This window comes from Eschrichtius robustus, chromosome 1 (assembly GCF_028021215.1).
Source record: "Eschrichtius robustus isolate mEscRob2 chromosome 1, mEscRob2.pri, whole genome shotgun sequence".
NCBI lineage: Eukaryota > Metazoa > Chordata > Mammalia > Artiodactyla > Eschrichtiidae > Eschrichtius > Eschrichtius robustus.
In genome coordinates, this window is record NC_090824.1 from 46036319 (window position 1) to 46061070 (window position 24752).

At 41.4% G+C, this 24752-nt stretch overlaps 1 protein-coding gene across 6 annotated transcripts in view; it reads right to left on the reverse strand.

The window, feature by feature from the left end:
• SAMD4A (sterile alpha motif domain containing 4A) overlaps positions 1-24752 on the reverse strand; it is a 224660-nt gene that overhangs the window by 63177 nt on the left and 136731 nt on the right. For all 6 annotated transcript variants that reach the window (XM_068545287.1, XM_068545313.1, XM_068545268.1 and 3 more), the window contains one exon: positions 19318-19836. In XM_068545287.1, coding sequence (XP_068401388.1) covers positions 19318-19836 — 519 coding nt within the window. The remainder of the gene's footprint in view (positions 1-19317; positions 19837-24752) is intronic.

The following is a 24752-nucleotide window of genomic DNA, read 5'->3' on the forward strand; positions in this document are numbered from 1 at the left end:
TCAGGCTCTTCAGCGCAGGATTTTATCACTCTTGTCCTGCCCTCCAGGTAAAATAGATATTTTGGAACCAGAATTCCAATGTGAATGATATCTGGGCAGAAATTTCTAAAAGGTTCCCTATACAATGTTTTGACTCCTGGGCAATAGTGCCTCTTGCTGTGGCCATTTCATCCTTGCTAGGCAGGAAGAGAGGGTCAGGGGTCAGCCTCAGGCTCTCTCTGGACATGAATCAGCTGCAGAAAGCTCTGAGTACATTTTCTCTTGGTCTGGAAATTCGGTAGGTGAGAGCATAACTGATTCACAAACAGCAAAAAATGTGTTCTAGATCCACGGACCAGTAGCGTCAGCAACATCCGGGAACTTGTTAGAAAGGCTGGACTCTCAGGCCTCACCCCAGACCCAGAATTAGGACCTGCACTTTAAGATCCCGGGAGATTTGTGTGCACATTCAAGGTTAAGATGTACTGGCTACACACCCAGCTCTGACTTACTGGCTTGACACCTGTTCTGTTGATACTGGGGGAGGCATCATCTGCAGCAAATGCAGCCTGATGAAGTAAGAATTTGGGATTTGGGTTGGAAGACATATGGCCATTCTGTGCCTCAGTTTTCTCCAGCAGTAGCTATCAAAGGCTCCATCATAAGATTGCTGAAAAATTAAATAATTTACTGTACATGAAAGTGTTTTTTAAACTGTAAATTCCTACAGAAATATTTGTTATTAGTTGTCAGAGTAAGAATAACCCAATATAAACCAACACTGCTAACTGAAAAATCAACTCAAAGTACTAGCCAGTCTAATGATATTCATAGAGCCTTTTCAGTGTATTATGTGCAGTATGAAAAATATCTCTGATTGCTTGATAGTGTTTCACAGATTTACAAGAGATGAATTTTCTACCATGGCCTGTCATACCAAAAGAAGTGTCTTCCTTGTTCTTTCAGAATTCTCATCTACAGACAACCTTTTCTCTGCCCCAATCAGAGTAACGTTCCTTTGATTCAGACTCAACTTGGTCTTTCCTTTCCTCCCACTCATTTTAAGTGTTCACATTTCATTTCCATTTTGGAGGGTCAGGGCACGTGAATCACCTTCTTTTCCATTAAAGAAAAGAACTCCTCATGAGACCTTCTCTTTGTCCTGACAGTGGTAAGCAACACCGATTGCCAGAAGTCCTTATTGAAGATTCTAAGTACTTCCATTATATTTAGAAATTCAAGCTAAGAACGTATAACACAGCTAGGTGACACTGGGTTCCTCATATGCAAAACAAGGAGGTTGGACTAGGTGAACTCCTTCCTTCATTCATTCATCAGACATTTGTTGGGTGCCCGTGTGTCAAGCTCTAAAAGCTGAGGGCACAACATTGAAAAAGCCATTACAGCCCAGAGGATGATCTCTCAGCCCCTCCCTAAGCCAATCTGCTACGATGCTATTAGCATATTTATGCAGTGCCATTCTCATTTGGACAAGATATTTTCCTCGCATTGTTTATTTCCCCATATTTTAAAAAAAGTCTGCCTTGTTAATACTGATAGAACAGCCAGTGAGGGTGTCAGGGTAAAGGAGCTGCCAGCCGCTCACCGCAGACTACATTCTGCAACAGGGAAGGCACTAACCGATCTCATCCCTCCCCTTCCTGGCTCATCCCAATGCTCTCCTTTCTCCTGCACATTTTAGGCTTTCATGGAAGGGTGACTGAACGAATGAATGCTCTGTCTCTTTAGTCTCTTTCTTTCTTCCCGGCCCTAGGCTGGGGATACTGTACTGTCCTTTCCCCAAACACAACCCAAAAGCACATCCTTAGGACCGCCTTTCCTGAACCTTCTCCCTGAAGAGGAGGCCACACGAGGGCGAGCACAACCGCAGCACCAGCTACCGTCACTAAGGCTGGCCGAGCGTCGAGCACTGCCAAACGCGCCCTCACATTGTTCCGGTCACTCCTCACTTAATGCCTTATGCGGTGGGTTCTATCATTACTCCTCCCCCACGTACAAACACACAAACACACGTTTCACAGAGAGGAAGCTGAGGTGCAGAGGGTAAGGGGCTTGGCAAAGATCACACAGCTAGGAAGGGGCGAGGGCCAGGTTTCAAAACCCAAGGTTCTCTGACTTGCAAGCTTGGCTTGTGTTCTTCAGCCCAACTCCACACTGTTTCTCATGGAAAAAAGAACTCCAGCCCTGACACTGGGCCTTGACACTGAACACTCAATATCCAAAACCCCGAGCAGGTCCATTGGCTCCGCATTCAGGGTCTCATAGTACTCATCTGGAAAATAGTTATAACAATGATAATACCTCTCCTACCTACCTCCCAGGGTTGCTGTGGGATCACACGCTGCCTATATTATCCATCCATCCATCCATCCATCCATCCACCCATCCATCCATCCATCCAATACTCGCTGAGCATCTGCTCTGTGTTGGGCGTATGCTGGGTATTAGGAAGGATGACAAAGGCCCACTAAGATGATGTACGCAAGATCCTTTTGAAATAAATTTTTTACCTTCCTGCAAAAAGAGTTTAAGCTAACTGCCTTATTCACTCACTCATCCAACAAACACTTAGCTAACATTTCTATGCACAGGGCGCTATGCTAGTGACTAGGGCTACAGGTGCCAAAAAAGAGAATACTAAAAGACAGGGCAGCACAGATGCAAACAGTATCTTCTATCACTTATTAAGCCATCACCTTCTATCATTCAGAAGCACACAGCTGCTAGCAGCTGTAAGGCAGTGTTAATATTTTAAGTAACACTTTGCACGAAGGTGAAGAATTGCTGAAGGAAGTAAAAATGTTAGGTGATTTCAATTTCAATTAATTTGCTACAGTATCTCAAGGACTAATCAGAGTTTTTGAGGAGGTGGTAATGCACCAGGACCAAGATACCTCTCTGAATCCCGGCTCTCCATTTTAGAATGACAGCGTCAGGAGAAATGCATAAAAGTCAGAAAAGCTCTTCTCTTCTCTCTTGCTTCTATGGTAAATGTGCATGTTGTTTCTTTGGCTATTCCATGCAGTCAGTTAAAATCCGTGGCTCTGAGTAGCGTGAAGATTCCCTATAACTGAATCAGAAATCACCTGCTCAGCTGCCTGGGAAGCGTCTCTTCTTCCACTTGGGCTTTCCCTGACTGGCTCACAGGGCTTATGGTTTTGGTCTTGTGTGGGTGTTCTGAGGGCAGAGTCAGATGAGCATTTGCATAAAAAAGCCAAATCAAGATCTTTTCATTTTAAATTAAACGCTAGAGGGAATTCCCTGGCAGTCCAGTGGTTAGGACTCCATGCTTCCACTGCAGGGGGCACATGTTCGACCCCTGGTCAGGGAACTAAGATCCTGCATGCTGCACAGCATGGCCAAAAACAAACAAACAACAAAAAAATTAAATGCTAGAGGAGGAGCAGACTTAAGAGAAACAACCTAGTTTTTTTTCCCCCTTCAAAGATGTAAGATAACCATGAAGTTTCCCTAAACAGAAAGCTGTGCTTCAAGAACATCCCCGTAAAATGAACACTAACTCACCAGATGCCCAATAGGATGGGTATAGAGCTCCTCATTCCTGAGTCAAGTCCTTAAGAGAATTGGTAGAGGCATAAAACAATGCCAATGTTTTATTTTTATTTTTACTTTTTTTTTTAAAGATTTTTTTGATGTGTACCATTTTTAAAGTCTTTATTGAATTTGTTACAATATTGCTTCTGTTCTTTTATGTTTTGTTTTTTTGGCCATGAGGCATGTGGGATCTTAGCTCCCCGACCAGGGATGGAACCTGCACCCCCTGCATTGGAAGGCGAAGTCTTAACCACTGGACCGCCAGGGAAGTCCCCCTATGTTTTATTGAAAAGACGTTGTTTTTGTTTAGATACCCAATGGAGTCGGTCCTGATGGGGTTTTAAAGATGGTGTTGCATTTCTTAGGCCCTTCCTCCAAGAATATTATTTTCAGAAGACTGGAAGGTGTCAGGAGCACCACAGTTTGTTTTCCTCATTTATTTACTCCCCAACTATCTCAGAATTCCAGAACTGTAAAACAGGAAGGGACTTCTTTAAGAATATGATTTAGCAATCATCCAATCTACCCCCTTGCCATTTTATCACTTAAGGAACCAGAGGCTGAAAGAGATACAGCAATTGCCAAGGTCACTGAACACAGTTGATATTGAAGCTAATACTAGAGCCCCTATGTTTTTGGTCTTTATCATTCAAATTATATCAATGGTCATTAGTCTTTATATCAATGTCATTGATAGAGAGGGGGAGATTAATAGATCTGTGATTTAATACAGATAATCTCTCGTTTAACACCAGAATAACACACTGCAGGACCCCAATGTTGAGGCCTATGTACAATGTAATAAACAATGTAACCCAAACACAGCAGGGTCTAGGGTCTCCAAAAACAACAGTATGCCATTGGGTTTTTCCAGAACCAGAGCTGTTGCATCTTCACAGTGGGTTGGCATTTCCCAGTTCTGGGCACTCTGTGCACCTGTTTTTCTCATATTGGCTGCCCACCACTGTTCAGCCATCCGCCACTCAAGACCTGCCACAGGACGCTCTTGTTTTTGCCAAAGTGGTCAGAGAGATTGCCAGCACTGATGTGAAGTCAGGTATTGTCTGGAGATTGGAAAAAGCAACACCTTCTTCGGCCAGAATCTTCACCAGTGGAAGACTGGTTTTTCTACTACAGTTAATCCTATTAATCAGTTTGGGTTGTATTTATTTAATTCTGTGGTTTTTATTGTGACAATATATTTATGCAGATATTTAAAACTGGGATGTCTATATGTATACCTGGAAGCCATCATTAATATACCTAATTATCTAATGAATTGACCAATCTGCCATTTGAAAAGATTGGGCAATTTCACAGGGATGTCACTATCATAACACCTGGGCCCTAGTGATGGTTATTTATTGTTTATTGACACTTTGTAATTAGCAGAACCACAGAATCTGTCATTTTAGAGCCTGAAAAAGCTTCAGGGATCATTTAATCAATCTTTCTGTTCTCCACAGACTACTTTCCAGATAAGACAATGGAAACTGAGGGAAGGTAGGTGACAGGCAGAAGGTCACATTATGAATGAGGAGAACTAGTTCCAGGAATGCTTCTACTTGGCAATGGGATCTTCAGGCAGTCTCTTACCTTTCAAATGCAGACCTTACTTTAACAGAAACAGGTGACATCCTATTAGTAAAGAGAGTTATGGTGGGAAGATCACTATCAGGAAAAGTTTGGGCTTGAAGAAGGAGTTCTAGGGGAGGTAAGATATTTCAGATGCTTCCCATTAAAGATTTTAACTTAAGAGACAGATTTGTCCCCATTTAAAATCAATGGCTGTGAGTAGCATAAAGTTTGGTTTCAATACTTAATCTTCAAAGATTGAAATAATTATGCTTAAGATAGTTATCATTTATTGGGCTGTAAGCATTGTACAAAGAGATCTATATTACATGTGATTCATTCATGCATACATTCATTAAGTATTTATTCAACACCCATGATACGCCAGGGAGAGTTTTGGACAGTAGGAATACTATAGTGAACAAGGCCAGGTCCCAGGCCTCTTGGAATTTATAATCAAGTGGGAGAGATAGATAATAAGCAAATCAACAAGTTAAAATAGACTTCCAACATATGGAGATGTTACCATTCCTTCTGGAAACTCACTAAAAAGACAGCAAAGGCATAAATGCACAAGGAAAAGGACACAGAAAAATGACAGGAGATGACAATGGGTATCAGAAGACCACTGAAGTCAACAAAATTTTGGAAGCTGGGAAACAGAAGGACATGAAGGTAACTGACTCAGTAGACCAAAGAAAGGGGACACATACACCCACAGCAATGGAAGCATGACAGTTTATGCTGCAGAACTCCCAAGAAGTTTAGGACTCCAAGATCAGGTACCTCTGAAGGCAGGGGTGCTGGGAGGCGCTGAAGACGGGAGGTTTGGTAGAAAGTATGTCTAAGGTACAGGGACAACCTCAGATTCTCTATCCTACCCCCCGAAATCAGGCAACTATCCTATCATCTTAGCACCTTTCTCCTGACAGGACCCAGGACCCAGACAGCCAGGCCTGTATCTTCCAGAAGGAGAAAAGGATTCCTCTAGGGGAAATGGACTAGTTCATGAGAAAAGAATTACAGCTGTGAGTCCCCAGGAAACAGCCTGGCCAGGCCCGACCAGATCTCTCCATAGTGAAATTCATACACACAAGTTCTAGTGCCTTCCTTTTAAATGAAAGGACATTTGCTTGAGATACAGGGTCCAAAACAAACAGAAAAATTAACTCAAGGAAGCACAGACAATGTTGGGAGCTGAAAAAGACTCCAAAACTCAACTGTAACATCTTTAGAGATATTAGAAAAGGTTTGCACTCATGAAACAAGAACAGAATGCAATATGAAAAGGAACATTCAAAGAACAAGAACACTTGCCATTTGAAAATATAATAGCAAAAATTAAAAATTATATAGTACGTGTAGAAGATAAAGATATCAACCAGAAAGTAGAACAAGAAGACTAAAAGTAGAGCAAAAAGATTGAAAACAAGAAAGGGAAAGTTAAGGAAATTAGATGATCAAAAGAGAAAAGCTATTATCTGATTAAAATCAGAGAGAATTATTTTTAAAATTTGAGAAAATTTCCTAGAACTGAAGGAGCACACGTTTTTAGATCAGGAGGGTTAGTGTAAAATCTTTGTCTTCAAAAAAAAGGACGGTACTTAGGCTCAGAGAGGAATTTCACAATCACTCATGGGTGGGGATTATTACCCCCTTCTTAAATATGAGAAAATAAAGGCCAAGAGAGCCTAAGGCATCTCTCCAAGGTCGCACAGCTAGTCATCAGTGGAACTGGGAGTCAGTGGAATCAATCAGACCCAGGTTGGTCTGACTCCAAAGCATGTGCTCTGAACCACAAGTGGATATTGCCTGGGACCTTTCTGGACTCTGATTCTGCCATCAGTGTAAATTAGCAACCCTGCCAGATCCATGCTACCAGCATGCGTTCTTGAATTAGCCGAAGTATAACAGAGGAGAGAATGTTGAGAAATATGGGATTATTTGCCCAAACTCTCCCTTCAATCGTAAAAACTAGGCCACCTCCATGGATAGATTTGGGTGGTGATGCAAACTGGGGCAATTCTGGAGAGTCAGACTCATATTTAAACTGTGGGACTTGAGGAAAAGCAAACTTCTCTAGCACCAAAGGAAGACCCAACTCTACTTGTGACGGGCTTAGAGATCGGGTTCCCAATGGGATCCTTATGACCATCATGGATTTGTTTGAGGTAGAAATTTCATCAAAGTTCCCATTGGAAAGACGTGGTGTGGGGAGTCTATGGATTTTTTTTTTTAATTTTTAAATTTAATTTTATTTATTTTATATAGCAGGTTCTTATTAGTTATCCATTTTATACATATTAGTGTATACATGTCAATCCCAATCTCCCAGTTTATCCCACCACCACCCCCACCCCCCCTGCCACTTTCCCCCCTTGGCGTCCATACGTTTGTTCTCTACATCTGTGTCTCTATTTCTGCCCTGCAAACTGGTTCATCTGTGCCATTTTTCCAGGTTCCATTAATATACGATATTTGTTTTTCTCTTTCTGATTTACTTCACTCTGTATGACAGTCTCTAGGTCTATCCACGTCTCTACAAACAACCCAATTTCATTCCTTTTTATGGCTGAGTAGTATTCCATTGTATATATGTACCACATCTTCTTCATCCATTCGTCTGTCGATGGGCATTTAGGTTGCTTCCATGACCTGGCTATTGTAAACAGTGCTGCAATGAACACTGGGGTGCATGTGTCTTTTTGAATTATGGTTTTCTCTGGGTATATGCCCAGTAGTGGGATTGCTGGGTTGTATGGTAATTCTATTTTTAGGTTTTAAGGAACCTGCATACTGTTCTCCATAGTGGCTGTATCAGTTTACATTCCCGCCAACAGTGCAAGAGGGTTCCCTTTTCTCCACACCCTCTCCAGCATTTGTTGTTTGTAGATTTTCTGACGATGCCTGTTCTAACTGGTGTGAGGTGATACCTCATTGTAGTTTTGATGTGCATTTCTCTAATAATTAGTGGGAAGTCTATAGATTCTTTACATCGAAGACAAATCTGGCTTTCAAGCAGGCTTCTTCTAGAGTTCTAACAGCTCAACCAAGGGCCCTAAGTCTTTGCCAGTCTAGATGATTCCGACAGAATCTAAGCTGATTAATCTAAAAGAGGGAGGGGCAGAGGGGAAAGGTATGTCTCTGTACCCTTTTCCCAAAGTCAGGATTCTTAAGTGTTTCGTATCTCTCAGTCCATGCCATTTAGGTAGCAGAGAGGTCTCATAGGGTCAACATCTCCAGAAGTAAATCAATTACCGGATATGATGAAGTGGAGTTGAAAAAACTGACCTGCAGGCAAAACAATCTCCTGGGTCAAGGAATTTCAGCAGCCCTTTTGCTTGGAGTCACACCAGTTTGAGAGTTTGACCCCTGAGTGTATAAAGCTTCTTGCTCCTAAGCCAGTGCAGGGGCAGCCAAAAATACAAAACCTGGGTTAAGTATAGGAACATATCTTTGTTCTCGGCCAATTGGTGGCTATTTTTCCAGTGTGAAGACCTAAGAAGTAAACATGAAATCCTTTACTTGCTCTGTCCTTTAAGAAAAAGCACTTGTTTCTCATGTTGACCTTTCTAAAAAGTTTGTTCATGCAACTGCAAAAGGATGGAAGGCAGCTCACAGGCAGAAGTGTGGACGTGAATGAGGAGATGGTCACGAGCATGACCCCGGCATTGAGCTACCCCAGTCGAGAGCTTAAAGAGCTTTTCTCTGAGCAACTGCTTCTCCAGTACCCCATAATTAGCCTGCTCTCTGAACTGCATACAGATGGAGTGGCTGGGGAAGAGGAGCAAGGGAGTAACTCTAGAAGTAAATAAAAATGATGCAGCTTCTCCAGCTAGAGAGAGATCATCACCAACAGAAAATTAGGGAAAGAACTGTGACCATACAAAGCTTTAAATTCTTTCTCACAAATCGCACAGATTAAAAAGAAAGCATTCAAGCAACACAGCTTTGCTTGCAAGACATCCACCCTCGCTGACTATTGACAAAACTCATTCCTGGACAGCCGTGAGCTATATGACAAGGCTTACCTTGAATTTAGGGTCTGCAGCTCAGATCCTGATTCTGGGACTGGCTGACCTCAGTCACACTGTCAGCCTTATAACCAAATTAGAGACACTCTTGGGAATCAAAACCTCTCAGACTTTGTAGGGGAGCCCAGAGTGCTTTGAGATTCCAGGTGAATTTGGAGCTACCTTGCCAAAATTTAACAAACGGTCATTTTTAGCCAAAGATGCCATTATTGTACTTGCAGTGAGCGCTGACTTTTAGAACAATACTTATATATAACATTCAGTCGGGATATTGAAATTATCCTGCTAAGCCTGTCAGAGTTAATAACAATATTGCAGGCACCAAACAATTTCTTGGATAACGATGAACATGTGTGAATAATCCCCTTTCTCACAAACTATCTCCCTGAGGCCTAATGACTACTCCAAAATTCTTCCAACTTTCCAAACATGCTGCAGTCCTGAGCTTCCTCCCAATGCACCCAGTGGATGCAGACCAGGCATCATTCTAGCCAGGCCCTCACATCCACATCTTTTCTCGGCAAGTTCTCTCTCCAGCTCCTGAAGGTATTTGGGAAGGCCACCTTCTCTGTGTTTAGAAATGCAGCCTGAGGTGGGAATTAGAGCCACCTGCCCACTAAGTCTGGAAGCATAGAATGAAAGCACCATACAGGATCCTTAGGGGTCATCCAACCTCATGCCTTGATAAAGAAGAGTCCCTGAGAGTGCAGGATCCCACACTGAGCTGGAGATGGAGTGACTTTCCTAGGCCACTACTCTTTCCTTCCATACTCTGCTCTCTCGGGACTGGCCACACTTCCCTAGCCTGCATCTATGTGCATAGCCGCATTTATCTCTATTAAATCTTATTCTGTTACTTAAGGATCATTTTAATAAATGTGAATAATATCCTTACACTTATTGCCAATTTAAAAAGTTATTCCTGTTAGCAATGGATCCCAAAGAAGCAACAACAAAATTTTACCTATTCTTATTCTTTCTTTTTCTTCTGGTCCATTTTAAGCTATTTAGTAGATACATCACTGCAACAGTCCTTATGGGGATATAGGTATTTGGGGAAGGCAGCTCTCTACAGAGCTGACTCAAAGTATCTTGATTTCAATTGAGCCTATTGGAAGAGCCGTGTCATAGAGCTGCCCTAGGAAGCTTATTCCACCCTAGTTTACCGCAGAGCCTGGGCTGGTGGATGAATCACCCCTTACTTGTATCAGCATTAACAACCAGTGCAGAAATAATAATAATGAGGTCTATTATCTGTTGAGTATCTCCTATTGGCAAGTGCTTTACATGCATTTTTCACTTAATCCTCACAACCCTAAGAAGCTCTCTTAACTCATCTTCACTTAACCGACTTACTGGACCAACCGGTACTTTCCATTCCCTTCCAACTATTCACAGATGCCCGTGGCTCACGGACTCTTTACGAACTAGAATTTACTTGTGCACTTCTGCTCCCACCAGCTGACTTATTGGTGTACCAAGAGAAGGTTGAATTTGTCACCAAATCTATTTATGCCAGTTGTACTTACTATTGTAAATGTATCACTTTAAAAAGTATAACAGAAATAACATGAATTATAAAAAAAAGTTAACTGCTTAAAAACTTTGTTACAAGCTTTAGAAATATCCATTGTTTTACTTTAAAAAAATCTACTGTTGAATTCAGTGTTAGTGAGAAAACTATAAGCTAAATTATAAAAAGAGAAAAACCAGAATCTAGAAAGATTCTGTGCTCTGTTTTTGCAAATGTCTTCAAATTCTGGTTCCATTTTAAGGAAGTCACAGACAATAATGCATCAAGGATGTGATTTATAGAGGAAAAACAAATAGCAGCCTCAGTCAGGAACCCTATCCTCAAAGAAAGGACCATCTCACGATACAAAAGATGGCACATGAATGTATTTACACTTTAAGTTAAAATAATATGTTTAAGATCTTAAGCCTTTTTTATGATTTCCTGCTTTAAACAGCTATTGCAATTAACACATCAACCATCCACCCTATCAAGCCAATTAAGAGGTCTCCTACCGAAATGTATTCTCATTTTATGGATGAGGAAAGGAGGTTTAGAGGTCAAGTAACTTGTCCACGGTCACATACTCAGTTATTGGTGGGGCTGGAATTTAAAACCAAGACATCTGACTTCAAAGCCACGTTCTTGATTTTGATCAAGACTGCCTCATCATTTATACCCCAAACTTGAATATCTAAAATGCCACTTATAGCCTTATAATTCCCTTTGCATTGCAATGTCTTACTGTGCAAAGGAGAAGGCTAAAGTATAAAATAATGTTATAAATTTTTAGCTCCGTATGGGTTTTGCTGGGCTTTTCCAAACGGATGCAACTCGGCAAGGTTGGCTGTGAAACAAATCTCTAAAGCAAACCCTGTGCTCTCATTGGCTCTACTCTCTAATTGTAGCCATGGAATTTGTCTATGGGAATGGTCCAGACTTTTGGCAAAGAATGACTCTCCCAGGGTATGTTGGGAGTTTTAGCCTTTCTCCAATCCACAAAAATCCTTTATAGCACTTTCCAGACTTTGGAAGCCCCCTGCCTACCTCACTTCCCCATCTCCATATCCCTCCTCTTACTTGACTTAACACCTGAGACTTTCTAAGACCGTATTTTACCTAACAGAATGTCGAGGACTGGGGTGGGGGTAGGTGATGGCAGGAATGATACCTACAGTGTTCAAGAGTTAGAAAATATACCTCAGATTAATAGTAATTGCTTCTACTAAAATTTACCCTCACCTGTCACCATGAAATTCAAGGGTTTAATTTGCTTAATGTTAACAACATCAAAGAGAAGCTACACTCATGATACATCTTTCCTCAGTGTAACCTGAGTTTGTCCCCAGAAATCTTAAAAGTGAGAAAAGAAAAAAAATAAGTAAATGCAAGATTAAAAGATTTTTTTGTCCCATTGTTCGTGGAGTAGCCACTGTTAGACTATAACTCTAAATCTTGTGAAATAATAGAAATTCTAAGACTACAGGGCTCAGAAAATGTCTTAAAGAAGCCAGCCTGTTCATCTCCTTCTTCCTCCCCTCTTCCAGGCTAGTCCAATTTAAGCCATTTATTCCAGCCAGAATCCATCCTATTTTTGAAGTACAGCGGGGAATTAGAAACACTACTGCCTTCCTCTGGAGCTCATCTAGTGTTTAATAACCCTCACTGTCATTACAGTCTAAAAAACTCCTCCTGGATAGAGGCCGGATGGTACAGCCTCATGAACCAAGGCACGTGTACCATGGAGGTCTTTGACTTTTCCCAAGCAGTGGGATCTCCGATGCATAATAAACTAGCAGGCTTCTTGCTTACTACAGTGTTTTTTCTGATTGTTCCTCCCCAAGCCCCAGAAAACAAACACTAGACACAGTGAGGAAAAGCACCGTCCTGTAAAACCTTTGGACTCTTGGAAACAGGAGAAGGATTAGGCAGTGGCAATATTGGGTCCTCTGAGATATCACTGAGCCATCTTCACAATGTCATATCAGGAAGGCCAGGGCCATATTTAAAAAAAGGTTCCCCCAAAGGGGAAGGAAGCTGAAGCTAAAAATATATCATGCCAGCTGTTATAAATGCTTCTCAAAGGAAGCAAAGCAACTAGAGTTACCTCTTTCAAGAGCAAATGAGGGGTTAAGGATCTAAGGGAATTTTTCAGTTACATGCCAGGTTGGCTACGTTTTGGGGAAGAAGAAATTTTCCACCAAGAAAGAAAGTCTGTTGGTAAAAGACAAAATAATTCCATTAAAATTTTAAAGGAACTCCAAAGGACACCAGTGGCTCCCAAGGCTCAGGATGGAGATGACCTGCAGTCTGCAAGAGAGAAGCAAGGTCTCCAAGCCTTGCCCCTCTTTTCAGTTTCCAGGAGACCACTTGCCAAGACCTCTTCTTATCAGGCCTGCACAAAGTTGAGTGTTCTCTCTCCTCCCCTTGAATATTTGTGTTCTAATGGTTTTTTACAGGATGGCTGGAATGAGCTCGAAGTAGCTGGTAGCCTTGTAAGAAAATGTGAAGGGCAGAGAGAAAAGGACTTCTTGCGCCAAACAGGTATCTTTGAAAGAGCTGGCTTTGGCTGCCTAAGGGGCTGATGGAATTGGGTTTGTTTTTTTTTTCAGTTGCAGATTCAGGGTTCCCAAAGGAGCCCCATTTCCTGAGATCCACAACATCCCTCCTTTTTACCTTGCCCTGCTGAATTAGTTTTGTTTCAGGTGTCTGCTCCCTGGGGCCCTGCAGCCATCCTTTCCATGAAGGGATGGACCCTCCACCCCGCAGGAAGGCTGAGAAACAAGGATCAAAGTCCAAGAAATACCAAGGCACAGGATGCTCCAGTAGTTTTTACATTTTAACTTTCAATTTTGAAATAACTACAGATCTACAAGAAATCGCAAAAATACTACATAGAGAGGTCTCATGTACCCATCCCCCCAGCATCGCCCAAGATGACATCTTACACAACTGTAGTGTATTACCAAAACTAGGAAACTGACATTAACACAACACCCTTAACAAGACTATAGACCTTACTCAGATCTCAGCAGTTTTTGTACACACTATTTTTTTGGTATATATTTGTGCATCTTATCACCTATGTAAATTCATATAACTACCTCCACAATCAAGATCACAGTATGTTACTAAAAGTCTGTTAGTATTGAGACCAAGTTGGTAACATAAGTCAGGATGACTGTAAGGATTATGATAGAATGCTAAATGATCAATATTATCACCAAATATTTAGTGAGTTCTCAAGGACACTTTCTTATTTATTTTGGAAATCCATTAATTTCATGAACATCTGCCTAGTGAGCCCAGGAATTTATTAAGTCCCTACTGTTCAGCAAACATTTCTGGCAGGGCGGGCAGACAGGCTTCAGCTCACATGCCATCTCTTATTGAATTATAGTGGCTGCCTCGAGGGGTATATTGAGGAGGACGCAGAGGCCACATCTGGGCTTAGCAGGAGACAGCCATTATCTAAGAGATGCTCTACCACAGGAGAGTGGCAGCTGAACACGTGCCAGGAATTTGCCATCTCCAACATTTCTGTGACTTTTTGAGGGTGTTCAAGGTGCTGGGAAAGAGGGATAAAGAAGACAAAACCCCTGTCCCCAAAGAGTTCATAATCAGGAAGTGGAGGCAAATATGTCAACCAAGAACTGGGACACAGAATGCTCAGTATATGAGTCAGTACAAAGCAAGCATACTTGGGGTACAAGACTTGGATGGTCTGTGACATTGGTCAAGTTGCTTGGCCTCTCTGTGCCTCGGTTTCCTTATCTGTCAAATGGGAATAACAATAATAGCCACATCGTGGGATTATAAGAATTAAATGAGCTAATATTTATGTAAAGCGTTTTGAAGAGTACCCAGCATGTAGTAAGCACGATGCAGCGATTACTGTTAATTTACTTTTCATGATCTATGGTACCCCCAAATTTTTAATGTATTGCTTTTATCATCAGAAAAATCAATTTAGATTAATAAAAGAAATACTAAGGTTCCAAGCTATACCATGAGACTGTAGAAGAAGTGGGCAGTTCAAATGGAGCAGTTTGGAATAATTTTTGTAACGCAAAGTTTCTGAGTTCTTGCCTCAGTCTAGGCTAGCAAAGGTTGGCATGTTTTCAAATCCAAATGTAAAGAATGCTAAGAAAAATCGTGTATTGGCAATGATTTGAATAGAAACAATTTCCTTTCATTTGTAACTGCAGCACATAGTTTTCTCCCAAGTCAAATTCTGCCAGTGAAGAGTAGAAAATGGTTAGAAAGTCAGTCTGGGGCAATGGAGGCGGCACTGACCTGCCCACAGCAAAATTCTGTGGGCTCTTAAGAAAACCCGGATGGTTCTTTTCCTGGAGAGTTTACTTTTTCTATGGAAGACTTGAGACAGAAAGCAAACCTAAAGGTGCTAAGCCAGGTTCTAGGCATGTTGTATTTGGAATTGCTTGTGATGGTCAATACAAAGGCCATGATTTGTGACAGCCAATACCTTGGTCCTTTCTTGTCCCACAGGCTCATGATGAAGAATCTGCACATTCTTGCTCTCAGTCATCAGACCCCTGAGTAGCCTTAAAAGGAGAGCTAGGTACTGAAAATAGATTCTCCCCTCTCGTCTGAAACACCTTGATGCTCTCCAAAATGGTGCTTCATAGACTCTCGATTGTCCCAACCCATTCTTCTCTTATCTCATGGAAGAAAAGCCCCAGCTCAAAGATCCTGTGGGATCTCATTTGATTCAACTTCTGTAATCAATAAAAGGTACTCTCTCCTCTGTCTAAATGGATGAAAATTGGTTGATTCTTGTTAGATTAGGACATAGTTTTTGCCCTCTACTCTTAGCCTCATCTTAATCCCTTCCTTCAAAAAATCTGTGTGGTTCCATCATCTATTTTTTAATGTATCATTTTCTCCATCTCAATGTGCCAGCACCTTCTCAAAGCCAATATACATCCAAAATCAAGCTTATAACTAGTTTCTCTCCCTATCTTGTTTCTTATCTCTTTGGAATCACTAACTCAACTTTCTTCTTCCCTTAAATGCCTATCATGTGTGAAGCACTTCCAATTGATCTCTAAGATCTCTCTTTGATAAATCCAACAGTCACTTCCTGGTCCTCATCTTATTGGACCTATCAGTAGCATTTGACTCAGTTGATCACTTTTTCCTTCTTGAAACCTTTTCTTCATTTGCCTTGACACACACACACACACACACACACACACACACACACATACACTTGAGTTTTCTCCAACTTCAATGGTTTCTCCTTGGTTTGCTGCTTCCTCTGCTTTTCCCCAGCCTTCATGTTGATGTGCTAAGGTTCAGCCGTTGGTTCTCTTCTCTATCTGCATCTCTCCTATGGTAATATCATCTCATAGTTTCATAGCTTTAAATATCACCCATGTGCTGAACACCCAAATGTCTATCTTAGGTCAGTCTTCTCTCCCAAACTGCATGCTCATATATCCAATTGTTTACTAGACATCTCTGATTGTCTAACAGATGTATAAACTCACCATATATGAAACTGAACTCCCAATCTTACCCCCAAACCTACTCAATAAATAGAGACTTCCTCATTTCAACTGATGGCAGTACCATCCTTCCAAGTTGTGTAAGCAAAAACCCTGAAGTCATTCTTGAATTTTTCCCCTCACAACTCATTTATTCTGTCAGGAAATCCTTTTGGCTGTACTTTCAAAAATACATCTAGACTTGACCACTTCTCCCCCCTTCTACTGCAGCCATTCTGGTGCAAGTCATCAATGTCTTGCCTGGATTACTGCAATAGTCTCTTAACCAGTCTTCATGTTTCTGTCCTTGTCCTGGTACAATCTATTCTTAACACAGCAGCCAAAACAATCCCTTTAAAACATGAGTCAGATCACATCACTCGTTTGCCAAAAATCCTCCAATGGGATTGCTGAGAGCAAAAGTCAAAGTTCTTGCAATGGCCCACAATACCCTGTAGGATGTCTCCCTCCCTGTTACCTCTGCAAACTCTCCCACTGCTGTCTACCTCACTCACTCTTTTTCAGCCAGCAACCTTCTTTGCTTTTTCTCAAACAAGCTGGTACTCTTCTATCTTGGAATCTGAAGGCTTAAGGCCAAACCATTTTCTATTGCAGTGAAATGGTCACAGCAGACTCAAGTCCCCCTAGACCATGCTGCATGGTCTGGGCTCAGGAAAGATACAATGCAAATGAGGGCACAGAGTCTGGGGGTTAGTGCTAGCACTTTGCTTCTCACTGTCTTGCCCAGTCTCTCTCATTCATTTAGCAGACACTTACTGAGTGCTTACTGTTGCCAGCCCTGGCCAGGGCTGGGCATTTACGTACATAGTCTCATTTACCCTCACCACAACCCTCGCAGGCAGGTATCATGAATGTTCCCATTTTACAGGTGGGGACCTTGCTCAGAGAGGTGAAGTAACTCAGCCAAGTTGCTAACTGCAACTGCTAATTTCAGGTCTGAGATTTGGATGCAGGAAGCAGTGACACCAAAGTCCTTGTCCTGCCCACTTTGTCAAGCTGCCTCCCAGGTGCTGAGGAGATATTTGATAGAAGCACAAGCGAATGAATGACCCAAAGGATTGCAGTTTTGATAAGCACAATTTAACCACCATTGACAATGCAGAGGGGTAAAGCAATGACATTAATGTTTTGTTAAAGAGATGTTCTTGAAATACAAGTGCTGATATGACCTAAATGTTTGAATGAAACTTTCTGGAGGAGAGATCTGAGCTTTTACCTTCTTTACTGATACTCTGAAAAGGGGCTCTAACCCCTTTCTTCTCAAGATACGTAATATAGTTACCTTGTTAAACCTCCAAGTCCTTTTCAGCTCAAGTACTACACTGGGCTCAAAGGTCTAGGAGGCCATGACAATCATCTAAGCATTTCCTCCCCTCTGTTGGGCGAGGTAGCCACAGTGAAATATAAAAGTGCCTGTTGACTATAATCTGATAACCATCTCAAATTGTACTAATCTTATCAAGACCCCGGAATGTGTAAATCAGCAGAGATGGAAATGTGATGACCCAAGACTAATTTCAAGACAAATGACATAGAACTCAACCCCTTAAAATACAAAAGACCAAGTTTTGAGAGGGTAGGCAGCTCAGAGCCCGCATCTCTCCCAGCTATCAAAGAGTTTTGTAACAATTACTGGATTCTGTCACTGACCCAGGAAACTCCGGCCAAGAAGCTCTGTCATCCCAGCCTGCATGTGTCTGCTTGAATAGTTCAAGCCATCACTCTCCGTCACACAGAGGTTAGTGAAACTGTTCCCTGGATTACTAGTCTGAGAAAAAAACTGTCACCAGAACCTCTTACACAATAAACTAATGATGCAATAATCACCTAATTCCCCAAATTTGCAAATTATCAATATCTAAATATAAAAATGGACGAAAGAATTTTAAAATCTCATGTTGTGGCATTATCAATGCGGTATTTTAAGTACTTCTTTGATTATTCCACTAAAGTACTGTTTCAATCAATGTAGTAAAAATTCAACACTCTTATGTATTTGAGAAAGCCATTTAAAAAGGCCCATTAGCCAAAAGGTCCGAGTGGAGGTAGAGGCCAAGAAACTGTCACTGACAATCCTTAATCCTCTCAGATCTTTTAATTGGGGGTTCCTGCATGTTGACAGGCACATAAGGTCTAACCGCAAAAGCTTTTCCCCAAGAAAGTTATCTATGCACTGACGCTGTCTTCAGGGACACATGCAAACTAGCATCAGGGAACTCTGTTTAATGGTAGGCCACTCTCCCACGTTGCCACTTTACAGAAGCACCAGTGGCATGTTTGTCACTTTGCTCAGCCTAAGTGGGGAGCCATAGAGAGGAGGACTCCTGGCCCTGGTCCCAGCTGTGGGCAGAGTACTTTGCTTTAGTGGTGAAAAGAGGAGGAGGCCGTCCTCTGCTCTCCCCTCCCGCAAAGCCATCCTGCCCCACCTCTCCTAAGGGGTTGGACTGAGCAAGAGAAGGCCACAGCATCCACACCAGGCCACGGCACAGAGCAGCATTCTCAGTTAGCAAACCTGCTCCCCCTGGTCAGGAGGAAAAGTGACTCTGACAACTGGGGATTAAAACCAGGAGATGCAAGGGAGGGAACATTCCAGGGTGAAATTAAAAAATAAAAAAAAAAAGAAAGAAAAAAAGAAAGGAAAAGAAACAAAAGAAGTGAAAAGAAAGGAAAATGCACAAAGCCCATGAGGTTGTCTGGTTAACCATGGGTTAGAATCAGGTTTAGAGAATCACACGGGAACTCAGTGTCTCAGCGAATCCAAAAACCCCAGGTGAAAGATAGCGGGTGAAAGGCATTTCTGTTCGTGGAAACAGGAAGTTTCCTTCTTTCACCACTTAATCTGTCTCATTTAATTTTTTCTTTTTTTTTTTTGTCTATTTGTAACCCGAATTTGGACCATCAATCATTTTTAGCTGCCCAGCATTTTTCTCTTTCCAGAGTTGAAAGAACAACAAAGATGGGGTCCAAAGAGCCCTTTCCCACAGCCAATTCCAATCAGCCCTCCTCTCCCAGGGTTACAGGGTGCTCAGAGCAGACATTCCCAGTGGGATATGCCACACACAGCAAGTCGCCAAACCAGACTGCGCTAAAGGGCTTCTCGGGGACTTACTTGTACTTGTGCTGGTTCCAATCGTATTGATTGTGGTGGGGACGGATGAAGAGGAGTAGAGGGGCACGTGGCCATTCTCACACCCCAGGCTTTTGTCCTGCCAGTTGGAGGCGTTGATGCAAATCCCAGAATCCCGAGAGTTCTGCCACCCATTAAGCTTGTCGTCGGAGTTCTGTCTTTGGTGATAGTAGTGCGTCTGCCCATAATCCACAGAGTCCGAGCGGCCTCGGTTCTGGCCGCCAAAGCTGGTCGACGTGCGGTCCTCCAAGTGGTTCAGCCACATGGCCAAAGCACTGCGGTCTTCCAACGAAGTGGCCGGATGGATCAAAGCATAGGACAGCAGCTGCCTGCTCTCCTCGATGTGCTGGTTGTGTTCAATGGAGTGCGCCAGGATTTTGGGCAGCAGTTTCATATACTCTACTTTTGCGTCGAGGTTTCCTGGCTTCAGCAAAGGCAGGTGAGTTAACAGGAGGGAAATCACTTTATCCTTGGATTCCTGTTGCCATTGGTTAATGATTCCTGAAAAGGAAAATATGCAGGGCAAATAAGCAATTACACCCACAGTGGCACCAAGCACCACATTGTGAAGAGAATTCCTGGGGATTAGAGTCTCAATCTACGTACCCTAGCTAAATTTTCTCAAAACAGCCTCTGCATTGAGTTGGATAACTGACCTCAGGTTGTCAGGGGGCAGTGACTTCAATGAAACATGAAACAAACGCTCTGAGATGTTTGGGTGCTCAATCTAATTCTCATGCAGGTCTCCAAAGAGGCTATGACCACTTCGGTACAAACAAATACAATTTACAGCCATTTTATTTCTTAGGAAAGTCTAGGCAAAGCCTCAGATAGGTGAAGAAGGAATAAGAAAATCTCCATGGAAAAGTGAGTATAATCAAGGGTCCATATAGTGGAGTCCGCGAAGGTACGGCTGCTTTCCCTTCCCCAGACATTTGTGGAAAGTGGCTGAAGCCCTGGCAAAGGCATTTGTTTGAAGTTGGTAAAACTTCCTAGATGGAGAAATCTGTCAGGGAAAAAAGGACACCCCTCAGCTCGGTGAAGTACGCCTGCACCTTCCTCATGAGAAGCTGACTCAGAAAATGACTGTGATCTCAAAGCTAGAATGAACAATAGACCCAAGACTTAGCTCCAGTGGCACCTCCGATCACACATGCTAAGCAAGCTATTTTTCTTTAAATGTAGAAGATCTGTTTGGTTATTTTTATTATGATAAAATATACATAATATTTGCCATTTTAACCATGTTTAAGTGTACAGCTCTGTGGCATTAAGTACATTCATATTGTTGTGCAGCCATCACCACTATCCATCTCCAGATCTTTATCTTCCCAAACTGAAGCTCTGTACCCATGAAACACCCTCTCCCATCCCCTGATGACCATCATTCTACTTTCTGTCTCTATATATTTGACTACTCTAGTTACTGTATTTAAGTGGAATTATATAGTATTTGCCCTTTTGTGACAAGCTTATTGCACTTAGCATAATGTCTTCAAGGTTCATCCATGAAAAGATTTGTTTTTAACACTCTCCCAAGGAACCCCTCCTATTCCCTACTATTCAAAACACAAATTTTTTGCCGTTCGGTAAACATGGATTAATTGCCTTAACTGGCCTTTGAAAAGTAGCTTGTTTTGGAGACTGATAGTTATCCATGGGGCCTGGGATGATAGGAAAGAAAGCTCCCTCCAGAAAAGTCATTCCGAACACCTGAACACCTCAACTGGCCCAGTGATGACTGTAGAAGGGCTAGGGCTTTCACAAAGTATCTGCAGGGTTGAAAAGGCATTTCTGGAATTTAGCAGAAGGGCTTCACAATTCTAGTGAGGCACAAACATACCAGAACAAGCTCAAGAGTCAGTGTTGACCATAAGCTACAAATGCACTAGCTGTGTAGGATAAGGCCTCTCAAGACGAAGGGGTGTATTCAATGAAAAGTATTAGGCGAGAAAGACATGGTAGGTAATGAAAGAATGTGGGCTTCAGAGTCAGGCACACATTGGCATGAATCCCAGCTCTGGCACCTAATTGGCAATGGAACTTTGGTAAGTTACTCAACCTCTCTGAGCCTCAACTCCCTCATCAGTGAAGAGTGCTACCAAGAGCACCTGTCTCTCCTTGTGTTATAAGATTAAATGAGGTAATATATCAAAAGGACCAGTCAAATACTTGATAGTGGAAATAATTCCTTCTATTTGTCTCTGCATTAGTCAGGCTCATGTTAGAGCCATGCTGGGTGGTTTCAGATACCAAGTTTTAAAAATAATAGAGGCCAGATACTCCAATAAAGATCTATTAAAAAAAACAGAGACCAGAGATGACCCAGGGAAGGTCATTAAAAATTATCAGAGTTGATACAAAGCTACAGTAATCAAGACAGCATGGTACTGGCACAAAAACAGACACATGGATCAGTGGAACAGAACAGAGACCCCAGAAATAAACCCACACACCTACGGTCAATTAATCTTCAAGGAAGGAGGTAAGAATATACAATGGAGAAAAGACAGTCTCTTCAGCAAGTGGTGTTGGAAAGTTGGATAGCCAGCCAGATGTAAATAAATCAATGAAGTTAGAACACACCAGCACACCATACACAAAAATAAACTTAAAATGGCTTAAAGACTTAAATATAAAACATGATACCATAAAACTCCTAGAAGAGAACACAGGCAAAACATTCTCTGACATAAATCATATCAATGTTTTCTTAGGTCAGTCTCCCAAGGCAATAGAAATAAAAGCAAAAATAAACAAATGGAACCTAATCAAACTTGCAAGCTTTTGTACAGCAAAGGAAACCATAAACAAAATGAAAAGACAACCTACAGGCTGGGAGAAATATTTGCAATTGATGTGACCGACAAGGGCTTAATTTCCAAAATATACAAGCAGCACATACAACTCAATTACGAAAAAAAACAAACAACCCAATCGAAAAATGGGCAGAAGACCTAAATAGACATTTCTCCAAAGAAGACATACAGATGGCCAACAGGCACATGAAAAGATGTTCAACATCGCTAATTATTAGAGAAATGTGAATCAAAACTACAATGAGGGGGCTTCCCTGGTGGTGCAGTGGTTAAGAATCTGCCTGCCGATGCAAGGCACACAGGTTCAATCCCTGGTCTGGGAAGAGCCCACATGCCGTGGAGCAACTAAGCCCATGCACCGCAACTACTGAGCCTGCGCTCCAGAGCCCACAAGCCACAACTACTGAACCTGCGTGCCACAACTACTGAAGCCCGTGAGCCTAGAGCCCGTGCTCCTTAACAAGAGAAGCCACTGCAATGAGAAGCCTGCATACCTCAACGAAGAGTAGCCCCCGCTAGCTGCAACTAGAGAAAGCCTGTGCACAGCAACAAAGACCCAACACAGCCAAAAATAAATAAATAAAATAAATAAATTTTTTTAAAAATTTAAAAACTACAAAGAGGTACCACCTCACACCAGTTAGAATCGCCATCATAAAAAAGTCTACAAATAACAAATGTTAGAGAGGGTGTAGAGAAAAGGGAACCCTCCTACACTGTTGGTGGGAATGTAAATTGGTGCAGCCACTATGGAAAACCATATGGAGGTTCCTCAGAAAACTAAAAATAGAGTTGCCATGTGATCCAGCAATCCCACTCCTGGGCATATATCTGGACAAAACTGTAATTCAAACAGATACATGCAACTCTATGCATAGCAGCACTATTCACAATAGCCAAGACATGGAAACAACCTAAATGTCCATCGACAGATGAATGGATAAAGATGTGGTACATATATACAATAGAATACTACTCAGCCACAAAAAAGAATGAAATAATGCCATTTGCAGCAACATGGATGGACCTAGAGATTATGATACTAAGTGAAGTGAGTCAGAAGGAGAAAGACAAATACCATATGATTATCACTTATATGTGGAATCTAAAATATGACACAAATGAACTTATCTACAAAACAGAAACAGACTCACAGACGTAGAGAACAGACTTGTAGTTGCCAAGGGTCGGGGGGCGGGGGGTTGGACTGGGAGTTTGGGATTAGCAGATGAAAACTATTATATATAGAATGGATAAACAACAAGATCCTACTGTATAGCATAGGGAACTATATTCAGTATCCTGTGATAAGCCTTAATTGAAAAGAATATGAAAAAGTATATATATATGTGCGTGTGTGTACAGTGGAAGTTAACACAACACTGCATTAATAAATCAACTATACTTCAATAAAATAAAATTTTAAAATATTATCAGAGTCGGAAAAGAGGTAGAAAGTCAAAGGTAAAAAATAATGGGCTTACAACTGAACAATATGAAGAGATACCTGACTTTTGTCAAGTAGGGATTTCATAAGGAGATGGACAGTCAACTACTTGAAGCAGAAGTCTTCAAATTGAAGCATGAGAGAATAAGATTGGATGTGAAGTGCCAGAATGACAAAAGACTCAGAGGAGTCTCCAAGGAAGTCTCTACAACCTCCATCCTCGGGGCTTGAAGAATAGAGATAGATGGTCCAGAGAAGCACTCTCAGATAGAAATGTAATGCGAGCATACACAATTTAAAATTTTCTAGTATTAAAAGAAAAGTTAAAAGGAGGTAAAATTAATTTTAATGATATATTTTATTTAATCCATTATATCATTATATTATTTCAACTTGTAAGCAGTAAAAATTACTGATGAAACATTTTACATTTTCTTTGTATTAAGTCTTCAAAATACAGGGTGCACTTCAGACTACCCAAGGCAAGCTACAGATTCAGTGTAATCTATATCAAAATACTAATGGCATTTTTCACAGAACTAGAACAAATAATTTAAAAATTTGTATGGAAACAAAGAAAACCCAAAATGGACAAATCAATCTTGAGAAAGAAGAACAGAGCTGGAGGAGTCATGCTCCCTGACTTCAGACTATCCTACAAAGATACAGTAATCAAAACAGTATGGTACTGGCACAAAAACAGATGCATAGATCAATGGATCAGAATAAAGAGTCCAGAAATAAACCCACATACATATGGTCAATTAATATACAACAAAGGAGGCAAGAATATACAATGCAGAAAAGACAGTCTCTTCAATAAGTGGTGCTGGGAAAACCAGACAGCTACATGTGAAAGAATGAAATTAAAACATTCTTTAATGCCATATACAAAAATAAACTCAAAATGGATTAAAGACCAAATGTAAGACCAGAAATGATAAAACTCCTAGAAGAAAACATAGGCAGAACACTCTTTGACATAAATCACAGCAATACTTTTTTGGATCCATCCCCTAAAGCAAAGGAAATAAAAGTGAAAATAAATAAACAGGACCTAGTTAAACTTAAAAGATTTTGCAGAGCAAAGAAAACCACTGACAAAATGAAAAGACAACCTACTGAATGGGAGAAAATATTGGCAAATGATA